The sequence below is a fragment of the Falco biarmicus genome, chromosome 3 (assembly GCF_023638135.1).
Source record: "Falco biarmicus isolate bFalBia1 chromosome 3, bFalBia1.pri, whole genome shotgun sequence".
In the NCBI taxonomy this organism is placed as follows: domain Eukaryota; kingdom Metazoa; phylum Chordata; class Aves; order Falconiformes; family Falconidae; genus Falco; species Falco biarmicus.
In genome coordinates, this window is record NC_079290.1 from 64,572,700 (window position 1) to 64,584,788 (window position 12,089).

The 12,089-nt window shown below is 35.8% G+C and overlaps 1 protein-coding gene across 1 annotated transcript in view; it reads right to left on the reverse strand.

The window, feature by feature from the left end:
- Nucleotides 1-12,089, reverse strand: part of LOC130146722 (cadherin-19-like) — a 69,122-nt gene that overhangs the window by 6,070 nt on the left and 50,963 nt on the right. Inside the window, exons 12-13 of the mRNA XM_056333179.1 lie at nt 9,821-9,942; nt 1,453-1,570 (exon numbers count right to left, since the gene is read on the reverse strand). Of these exons, the coding sequence (XP_056189154.1) occupies nt 1,453-1,570; nt 9,821-9,942 (240 nt within the window). The remainder of the gene's footprint in view (nt 1-1,452; nt 1,571-9,820; nt 9,943-12,089) is intronic.

The following is a 12,089-nucleotide window of genomic DNA, read 5'->3' on the forward strand; positions in this document are numbered from 1 at the left end:
CCTGTTGCATATCAACTAATTCAAATCTGAAACAGCTTGTTGCAAAACAAATTAGCTCTGCCTAAATCTCTGTATAATGGAAAGAAGAAAAATCTATAAATATATACATATCAGATTTTTTTCATTTTGGCAGGGTGAATTTCTGCATGTGTGCATTCATGTATGTAGGCAAAAAAAAAGTGTTTCTACCATTATCTGTGTAATACCAGATAATCTGGTATCTAATCTAATCAAAGTCTACTGAAGTTAACTCCCTCACATTTAAGTTCTTCTAGGTTTCTGTCATAGTTCAGAAAGTAACTCTGAGGTAAAATTCTCCAGATCTGTAGAGTCACTTTTGCTTTTGCATAGGATGATCCCAGTTCACCCAGCCATTTCTATGAAATGCAGCAGAAAGAGAGATTGCACTGACAGTACCATAATTTAAAAGATTTCCTCCTCTGCCCCCTCCCCACCCCATCAATAACCACCAAAAAGAACTGGTTGTATTGCCATGTGTGTGGCTTTGCTTGGGCCTTGCAGAATGAGCAAAAGTGGGAAAGGCTCGTGGCTTGTACACAATTTGACCTCAGTGTAACAACTTATCTCTTCCTGGCACTGAGTGAGATGTTAATGAACCTGGGAACTGAAATACATATTAATAGATTGACTAACTTTAGAGGTATTGAGAGAAGTAGTTTGCTTTTTAACATAGTCTGAACATTCCAAAACTGATTTCCACTGATTTATTCACCTAGGCAGAACATTCAAATAATCAGAAAAATCAGTAAGTACAGCGTGTACTTTAGCTGAGTCTGAAGAAGCTCTTCTTTGTAGTCTCAGCAAAGTGACTCTGAGTGGTCATCTTCCCTGAAATTCCATCAGATATTGTATTGACGTTTTCACAGCAGACTGGTTTTGTTTGATATCTCTCTATATCATTCTTTTAATAAGACTCTCAATCAATATAATTTCTGAATACATTAGAATATATATAGAAGACATTTGTATGATGTCATCAGTAATAAGTGTATGCAGTTTAAAAAGTATTAAGAAATAAGACTGCATTCCTGTTTATCTGTGTTTATAATTTTGGTCTTGCTGAAGGGATGAAGTGATGGACTTACATTAACAACAATCTTCTCTTTCTGGCCATCTTGTTTCTTCAACAAAGAGATAATTTTAACAAGATTGTTGGTATTTCCCACCATATCCTACATTAAGTAAATAGATTTTAAAGAATACCAGTGTATTTTTCATCTCAGCATTTATTTCTTTCATTGAAATAAAACTGTCTTTTGCTGTTTATTTGGCTGAAAAGGGAAAATAAACTTTTTGGTATTATTGAAATGCATGATCATATCTTATAAAGACAATTTATATTTAAGTGGAAATTTTTACAGAATGTGAGGACCACTAGAAGCATGAAATTTTGATTAGGGAGGTCTTAAAGAGCTACATGAATGACACTACCTTGATTATCTTTGACAGTAAAATCTGAATTGTTTGTGGCCTCCTGAGCCAATGAGAAGTAAAAATGGTGACCATTTGCTGAGTCATCTTGATCCACTGCACTGATGCTTTGAATTAGCTGGAAACACAGACAAACAGAATTGTTTAAGAATAAAAGTATTTACTTGTCTTTAAAAGAATAAAATAATAATAATAATAATAATAACAATAATAACAATAACAATAACAATAATAATAACAATAATAATAATAATAATAATAATAATAAAACAAAACAAAACCCAAACAATCAAACATGAAAGTATTTACTTGTCCTTTAAAAGAATAAAAAAACATCTTAGGCATGTTAAACTGTTGATGTTAGAGATGTGATCTGTGAATACATGTTGAGTGCATGTTAAAGCACTAACAAATATATACCTTCTATACCAAAACAGGCTTATTGAGACTAATATTATGCAAATTCTCTGCTTTGATTTTTCATCAATTTACAAGAGGCAGGCATTAAAATCTTGAGAAAATATAAAGTATTTACTGGATCAAAAGACCAGGGGTAAATGAAGTTTCCATAACTGAAAAAAGTAACCATATATATAGTGTTCTGTTCTTTTTTTTTCAAGGTGAAAATTTGAACAAATCCTTCTATACAAAACCCATTTCCTTCCAACCCACAAACAGATTGACATCATTCAACTGATGTATTGTAGCTCCAGTAAGTGATATATGGTGACAACGTCATGTGTTCAATTGTTGAAACTGGATATTATAACGGATTGATTATGGAACTTCTTGGTTGCTTTTTCTGAAGAAAGCAAAACAGCCTTCATTTACAAATATGTCAAACTAGATAGTCATTCCAAGATAAAATAAAAAATAACAGTTATCATGCAAAGGAATATCTTCCATCTCTGCAAATAAATAACCAAGTTACAGTTAACATAATCAGCAAAATTTATGCTTTAAAAGAGCTTATTTTTGTTACTTTTATCAGTAAATGTTTAATGACCTGAGCATCAGCATTATTAGTAAGTGATCAGGAGGAAAACAAACTGATGCAAGCCCACCTACTTTCAGAAAAGATAGTATCCAATTTGAACTTGGGTTCTATTTTATCAGTCATCTCACGCCTTGTAGAGATTTGTGCCCAAGAAACTTAAAGCCTCAACTTTCCTTGAACCAGAAGGAACCTGCATGTTACAAGTGGTGCTCTAAAAGTAAAGCAGTACGTCGACGGAAATGACTACAGCTTTCCATCTGTGCCTTTGAAAATTCTTTCTTGATTAAACCATTTCTCAGTCAAAGATCTAAGACTTCAACACACATTATTTTTCTTTTCAAGAAGCTAAGTTTGATGAAACCATCACAGCAGAGTGCAAAATGAGGCTTACACCCCAGAAGATAGCACTGTTCCCTTTTCATATCTGAAATTTATTACAAATTTATGTTTTCACTCTATGGAAAAATGACTACCCTTGAGATTTTTTTATTGCCACTAATGAGAGGAGTGATTGTTCAGTGACGTACTTCATCAGGGAATTTTTTCCCTTTCCTCAGAGAAAACAAAACAGCTAAGGTGACGCAAAGACAGGTATAAGCATGCAGGTCAAGAAATCAGTGAAGAACAATAACTATTCACTAAAATTATCTTGATAATAAACCACAGGCTTCAGTTTTAGAAGGGGATACCATTCCTAAAATATGCCTAATATGAACAGCCATAAAGAACAAAATTATATACCCAGCCTAAAACATGAAGAATGGCACATTTTTATGATAATATTTTACCATATACCTCAAAAAACTTTTAAAGGCTATGCTTTGCTGCTAACATCTCCATGGTTGCCTCTGAGAAAAAGATTTGTATGGATATATGTCTATCTGTACAACTCAGGGTCTATCAAGCTAGAACAGACTGAATATGAGAAGTAATATAGTAGCCTACAAAGACATCTTAGCCACATCTAATTTGTATTGGTTTGGTTTGGTTTTATTTTAGTGACATGCTAGTGAAAAGTTACCTACCTAAAAAACCAAACCAAAACAAAACAAAAAAGACCAAAACCAAAAACATTAATTATAGATGTGATTTTTATACTTTCACTTTTCAGTCTGATTAATAATTATTTAACTAGGTATTAGCAATGTCTTTGGAAAGTAGATGCTTAGGAGTCTATCATGTTTGAAAATCAAAATTACTGCAGTTGTGAGTTAGATACTGTTTTGCTATTTTATTGTTAACTTCTGTTATTCTACATACAGAATGTATTTGCCCCAACAAATTTGATTTATATGTGATCCAATCAATAAACTTCTGAGGAGTATGTGGCTAGCTGAAAAAAAAAAAAAACAAACCAAAACCCAAAACACCTTCCCTTGTTTTGAACTGTGCTGCTCTCCACAAACCTAAGACTGCTATGGCTATTCTAGTCATATGAATATACCTTTAAGGATTCACCTTAGAAGTAGGGGAATATTTGGAACACAAGGACAGGGAAAACCCTTATTGTTTATTTCTTTCTTACTGTACCACTTCCACTAAGAATCAGCAAAACTCAGATGAGTCTATAAAATATTCAGAGAGCAATAGGCAGCTCTGATTTTGCTGACTCTAAAGGAAAAATCACCCAGGAGAACGAAACTGTTTCTTTTTTTCTCGTTTCCTAGGATTTTGTACATCTAATGTAGGAGATTCTAGCCTTTCACCAGGGAGACTGTTATCGCAGACTGAAAAACTGCACTTCTTGCTAGTGATTCAAGGTTTAAAAAAACATTACATTTTAGTGTGTAAACAAAGAGTTTAGACTGAATGATTTGTTGCTTCTGCAAGGTTGTATCAGTTGTTGTATTGAATAGGCTGACATTTAATTGCTGTAAAATTCCTTATATCAGGTCTCATGCATGTAGAAGCTGTAATAATCCAGCAGCCCATTTGAAAATGTACATTTCTTTAAAACTGAGATTAAGTCACTTAATTTTTCTTGAAAAAATGATTTAAGTTCATGGTGGGTGGGCCTCATTTACTGTTTCTTTCCAAACACAATGAGATCATTGCTAGGAACAGCAGGAGGCCCTTTGATCAAAGGTCACAAAAAGATATGGCCTGTTACATTCCCCTTCCCCTTCCATCTGATTAGGGAGCACTTGCAACTAATAAATGTCACCAGTGAGGGAGTCTAAGATATTAGTAACAGCTCTGATCTTTCATTGACTAATTACTTTGCGTAAAGAGATTTTTTGTAAACCCTTCTGTACTGAACATCTAGCTGGGTGTTGTTTGTCTTGCAAATAGCAAGTTTGGAGTATGGAGTAGCTGACTGCCAGGTAGTCTTGATGAAAATTCATTGAAAATGTATTTCCTTAATCCTAGGTGGTCTCACTGAACTGGCATTATGGAAATGCTCAGAAGGAAGAAGAAAGCTTTTCTATTATAATCCTTTTAGATTCTAAGAGTTTTCTTTCTACCAGATTCAACTTAAGGCTTAAACTATCCAACTGAACAATCACAAGTACCATTAATTTTTATGCTAAAGTACTCTGAGTGTATAATGTTAAGTCCTTTGTGCATGCCTCCATACCCAGGTATAGTCTTATCATTCCCATCAGACAGGTGGAAGCAAGTAGGCACAGATTTGCCACCTCTTCCTTCTTACTTTAGTTTCTTTTGTTTTGTTTTCCACATAACATCCTTCAATAGGAACTGCTATCATTTGTAGGATGTAAGATATCAGATCACCCACCTGTTTGGGGAGTATAGAACTGGTTTTGTTCAAATTGGCTAGTGGGATTTTTCTCATTGCTTAATGATATTTGATCACCATCAAAGTTTAGTGTAGGTAGATTAGTCAACACCTGCACTTTCCAGATAGACCTTCTAACTCAAGACTAAGGTTTTCCTTTTCACTGCTTCTATTTCATTTTTGAAAACCAGATTTGCACAATATTGATCTGATTTCACTGGATATACTGTAAGATGTTTCTTCTCAGCTATAAATAAAATGGTGTACATCTCAGCAAAGGAATAACTATTACAAAGCTCATGCCATGACACTTAGGTGCATTTTTATGTTTGTTTGTATATGCTGAAGAACTATTCTTACCTGTTCCATTCTGCTCTGAGATAATGTTGATGAATCATGGTCTGTATAAAATAGAAAAAGGAGTTTCCCATGGGCCAATGTGGCCACTGTTGCAAAATGTCACAAATTACGATCTGTGAATCTGCAGGTATAGCTTAGAGTAAGGGACTGCTAGGATATATGGTGCTTTCACAGCTTCACAATGTTTTTATACTCTAAGTGATGCCCTCATTCTTTTTCTCTTTTTAACGTTTTATTTTCTTATCACTACTGCTCAGATGTTTTTCGTAAATGATGAAGAGAACCTAACAAGGTGAAATAACAAACATTGGCTTACTAACATTTCATTTTCACTTCTCTGCTATCAAAAATCATTTTACATCACGGTTTGTTAGAAATGATCTGTTTTAGCAAACTGCTCATTTATGACATTAATCATAAGTTAAAGATTTCCTCTCTTCTGTCAATATTTCATTGTGTAGCAAAGTAATATCAAATGAGTACTCCATTTTCACTGTAACACTGTAATGAATGATTATTTTATTATATGCTAACTACTGAGTAAATAAATTTGTTGGGGTTTTTTTGTTGTCTCTAACTCAAAGTGCTCTGCATACGTACTCACTTCTTTAGATCTAATGAAAATTACTAAGCAAGCTACAACATAGAAGTCACTTCATATATGACCCCCAGACTACAAGAACTCAGAATAACCAGAATAAATACTCATTAGAGAAGACAGCATTAATTCAGAATGTAGGTGTGTTCAGCGTAGCTTGTTTTCAGCGAAATCTGTTTGATATGAAGAAAGACCAATATCCACTAGTGCTGAATTACCACGCATACAAATAGGTACATTCTAGATGGTCAGCTTGCTTACACATAACATAAGATATTTGATACAGCTTACATCAAACTTTTAAGCTGCAGTTTCAGGCTCAGTTAATTTATTAATGCCTTGGCAATTAAGCTTTCTGCTTAAAATTCATTCTTGTTGAAATGTCTTTAGTGTTATCTTTGAGACAGATTTGGTCCACTTCATGTTCTGATCATTTTTATAGAATATTTCCTCTAGTATTCAACAGTTTGTAGTTACTGTACACACACATAAAGGGTAAATATAAAGAATTAATATCACATTGGAGTCATCATTTACTTGCCTACATATAGATATAAAGTCAAAAGGCCTGATCAAAAGGGAAACATGGGTTTGGATGCCTTATTAATACTGTTCCATTTGATCTGATGCCAGCTATGGCTGTAATAGGAGAGAAGTTTATTTTACATAGCAACTTTCATGTTCAAGTATTTTGAAAATAATGTATTTAATACTGGTGGTACACTGAAAGTGTTTTTTCAATGTGCAAAATAAAACTTTAGTTCTGGTTAGTATACAGATAACTTTTGTATTATAGGACAGCACAGACCTATAACATGAAATGAATAGTGAAAACTCCACTGATATGTCTAATAAAGATGAAGAATGGATTTAGACAATGCCAAAAAAAACTATCTACAGTCTTTACATCCATTTTTATTGTCAGATTTCAGACTATATTCTCACATTCCAAAATATATCTTTTTGTTTGAATGACTTTCAGAGGTTAAGTATGTCTGTAACTCACAAAACCACTATACAGGGACATGAAGATCAACGCTCTTTCAATAAAGGTAGACAATTTTTTTTTAACGTTGCAGAAAATTCAAAACTTCAAACCAAGCCTTCTTCTCTAGAATGAAGGCACTATTAACTGCCTCTGAGTTTGGATAATTAAACCAACAATTAGTTTTATTCATGTACTATTCTATTCTACACATTCTTTATCATAACCTAGTATACACTAAGGCTATGTGAACTTATTTGCCACATGACTCAGCCTTGCTTTTATTGTAAACCAGGCAGACACCAAGAAAAAGTCACCCAAATAAGACAATTTTTTTGACAGTATCTTGCCCTCTGCGGTGACTTTCCTTCCCTTTTCCCAAACACTATAAGCTGGAGGATGCAAATATATGTTGAGGCACTCATGAAACCAGAAAGAACTCAGCTGAGATCAGGGAAGGAAGTAAATTCTAGAAGTGGAGAACATCTCTGAGAATATCTTTCAGTGTATCATTTCCAGCTAAATGGATAGAGATAGCTGCTTTAGAAATTGAAATGCAATAGAGTATCTATACAACTTTGATCTCAACTTGTAACATGTAAGCAGATTCCTGAGCTGTTCAGAATTGATTGCAGATATATGACTAAGATAAAAAGGTGTGTAATGTCCTGATCAAGCCCTTCAACTGCTGTAAGAGATTATTCTGAAATGTGAAGTGTGTTATGCAGTGGATAGCCAGGCTATGGATAAAATCAATTTTGAACCTTTTGGCTTCTTGCTGATGAAAGTAAATAATCATTTTCCTGTGAGTAAAAAGTAAAAAAAAAAAAAAAAACAAACCAAAACAAACAAACAAACAAAAAAAAACAAACCACAAAAAAACCCCAAAAAACACTAAAGGAGACACATCAGCTATCAATTCTGTTTTAAATCATAAACATTAAATAAAAGATCATAAGCTCTGACTGTCATAATTATGCACTTCAATTGCAATTTCCTGTTGTTCTTCCTAAGGTCGTTTGTTAATGAGAAGATTATTTAACATTACTGTCATGGTCTCCAAAGGATAAACTAAAGATGCCTGTGACTCTCAAAAACCTATAGCAATGAAAAAAGAAAAAAAAAAAGATGGAAAAAAAAAATTAGACAAACATTTTGCCTGTCTGTAAAATGGGAAGTATATCATGCGCATCCTTCCTTCAGATATTACAGTGTTAAACAGGAATAATTCTGGTTCTTATGCTTAAAGAGTTTATTATTATTGTTACTACTACTATTTTTTACAGTGCCATTTTCACCAGTGATTCTCAAAATAGTTAATACATATATACTTAATTGTTATTGAAATGGAGCCATTAATGGGTTAGCATACAGATGTTGTTTGTCAGTAGGTAATTATGGAATAATGAAAACTCTAAGAAATAAATCACTTAGTTTTTTATATTGTAGGCAACTCCAAAACATGGATTACAAATATCCATTCTATAATCCTCCATATTTAATTCATGGTGTCTTGAAGGCAAGGAACATGAAGTGGCATTTGTTTTAATGCCTGTACTTTGATCTGTCAATGAGTTACCAAAACCCCAAAAGAAATGGCTTGCTGCAAGTACCTCTGAACCAGAGGTAGCCTTTGCAGAGTGGAAAATTACCAAATGCAGAACAAACCAACCAACTGCTGATAGAAGGACACATAAATGGATGAAAGCTGTAAAGAAATTACTTCAGCAACAGGGAAAGCTTTATTTCACTGCAGACTAATCCAGGTCAAAGTAAACCAAGCTGGTGTAAAAAGAGAGGCTCTGCTCTGTGGTTCAGAAATCAAAACACAGCAAAATGTTTGAACAGAACTATCACAGATATCCCAAAGGTCCTTTTCATTTGTCCGAATAATGCTTTAAAGTCTTGAAAAAACATATAGATTTTTCTGTCTATAGCTTTTTGTGGTTGCTTTCTTTTGTTGCTCATTTTGTACTTCTTTTTTTCTTTTTTTTTTCATTTGTTTTCTGTTTGTTTTTAAGCTTTGAATAGCCTATTTTTCTTTTTGCAGGAGGAAAACAGAGTCAGTAGTGTTACTTGGGAGATTGGGACAGCTGACTGATGTTACTCCATTCACCTGAGAAAGGAGTAGGAAATGGAAAAGAATCCTCCAGTGGAGGATACTTAATTCAACAATCACTTAAGCTGCTAGCTAGAGAAGGTATTGCAAGGGGCGTGACTTAAGCATCTTCATACTTCTACTGAACTAGACAGGGTTTGAATTCAGTTTGCAATAAATGATTTCTCACCAAAGGAAACAATCTTGTTTGAATTATGTCTAAGTCTGGTTCTTCCAGGCTACATTATGCTGTTGCTGAAATCACCATGCCTAGGTCTTACATCTGTGACATTAGCATGAAACAAATCTGTGCCTTACGTTTTCTTTAGAAGTTTCTGTCTGTACTTGTGTTACCTGTTTTTACAGATGAATGAGATATACTGATTTTTTTTAAGGGAGGAAAAATACACATCAGTCTTCCAAAATTTAAATCTAAAACTATACATATAGCAACAGAACTAATTTTGGAAATAGACAAAATACAGCCTGTGCTCACAGTACTGAAATAATCAATAGTAAAGGGAATAGTAACATATCAGGCCAAATCTTCATTGTAATGAGAAAACGGGTGGCTAACCCCTTCACCTTACCTGGCCAGGAACCGCATTTTCACAAACAAATGTTTCATAATATTTAGGGAATTCTGGTGCATAATCATTAACATCGAGAACTTGGATATACACATTTGCTTCTGAAATTTTTTCAGGATTTCCTAATAGTTAAAAAAAGACAGAAATCAAAAGTTATAAATAATCTACTACATATTTTAAAGTACTGTAGACATTAGAAAAATGTAAGTATATTCTACAGAGAAGAACATAGTCACTGAGACCTACAGGCACATTTTATACTAATTCTTTTTAATGAGTTCAAATACATCCAATACATAAAAAAAATGGCATTCTCTTTCTTTTCTGGGGTTCTGTTTACAAAAGGTGGTGGGGTTTTGGGTTTTTTTTCTTCACCAATCCATCATGTTACATTATAATAGTATATCTTGCAATATGTAAGGTTATTTCATGTAAAATTTTGGATTTGTTCAGTCTTTCACTTACCAAGTCAGAAACTGATCTAAATGTAAAAAATAAAATCTGATCTGGAGAAATTAAATGAGGTTTTGTTCATGCAGACTGATTTACTATATTGCAGAACAACACTAGACATGTGGAAGGTTATATGGAGGAAGAGTGTCTGCACCTCTAACAGTATCTGGTCAAGGACCTTACTCAATTGCAACAAGAGTTAATAAGAAAAGCAGGAAGCCATAAACAAGAACATAAAGGACACAAACTTTGGGGAAAAATAAGGGAGGGGGTAATGAGAGCCAAACCTGGTAAAACACACTAATTGATGGGGGCAAGTGAAAGTGTAAGAATGCTTATCCCTGCGAGGTTATCAGACCAGGGACCTTGTCAGCTGGGAAACCAAGGGAGAAAAAGGGGAAAACAGTCACAAAATATACCAAGACACAGACTCTAAAAAAGCAAACAGAGACTATGGCAATAAACAAACCTCACGATAATTGATGGGCTATTCAGAAACCACAGGGCAACAGTTCCAGGAGGTCAGCCTGGACTTTGCAACTGATAAGACTGTAAACCAGAGGGACCTCAGACCCGGAAAGGCACAGGAATCAACGGAGCTGTACAGACCCATGGAGAACATGCAGGGAGAAACAGAGAGGGACATACAGAAAGGGATGTAAAAGGGGCTGGTTACATGGAAAATGGAACCAGCCAGTATACTTGTCTGGCTAAGGCCTGCACCTGATTACCAGTCAGTCCTAATGTCTTATTTCTTCCTATTAAATCTTTTCTTAACTATCTCTCTGCATAATCTCACTCTGCCACTGTGTATGTGTGCCGCAGGGACTAAGTGCCAGATACTGCCGACACCTGCATAAGTGTGAGTGAAAATTGGTGCCAGCATCTGGAGTCAGATGGGGGTATGGATGCCCCTGGCCCGTGGTGCCAGCTACTGGAGTGACAGGGAGGTGCAAGGAAAGAATATCTGTATCTTCCCCAAACAGTGTGCATGGAGTGTGTGTGTGTTTTTGCTAGCAAACTTTAAGCTGGACTCAACATTTAGTAGGGGGTCCTTTGGTCCAGGCCAGGTGCTCAGAGGGGTCCATGCTGGTATGCTCAGGGGGGATTTGTGAATGTAGGGTGCACAAGAGACAAGTGCGTGAGTGCTGTGGGTTTGCAAGCAAGCATCAAGCATGCACTAGTTGGTGAGCTGGGGACCCACAAAGTTGATAAGAGGGCCTGGGGTCTGGGCAGGGGTGCTGGACAGATAGAGGGTCCACACAGGTACTGAAGGGGGTGTGTGTCCTTGTGAACCTGGAGAGTGGTGTGTGTGCCTGTGCCAGTCCTACACTTGGGTCACAAAAACCCCATGCAAAGCTAAAAGCTTGGGGAAGAGTGGCTGGAAAGCTGCCTGGTAGAAAAGGACCTGGGAGCGCTGGTTGACATCCAGCTGAACATGAGCCAGCAGTGTGCCCAGGTGGCCAAGAAGACCAACAGCATCCTGGCTTGTATCCCAAACAGTGTGGCCAGCAGGACTAGGGAAGTGATTGTCCCCCTGTACTCGGCACTGGTGAGGCCGCACCTCAAATACTGTGTTCAGTTAGGGTCCCTCACTGCAAGAGGGACTCTGAGGTGCTGGAGCGTGTCCAGAGAAGGGCAATGAAGCTGGTGAAGGGTCTGGAGCACAGGTCTTGTGAGGAGTGGCTGAGGGAACTGGGGTTGTTTAGCTTGGAGAAAAAGAAGGCTCATGGGGAGACATTATTGCTCTCTGCAACTACCTGTTGTAGGCAGGTGGGGGTAGGTCTGTTTTCCCAAATAACAAATGATAGGAAAA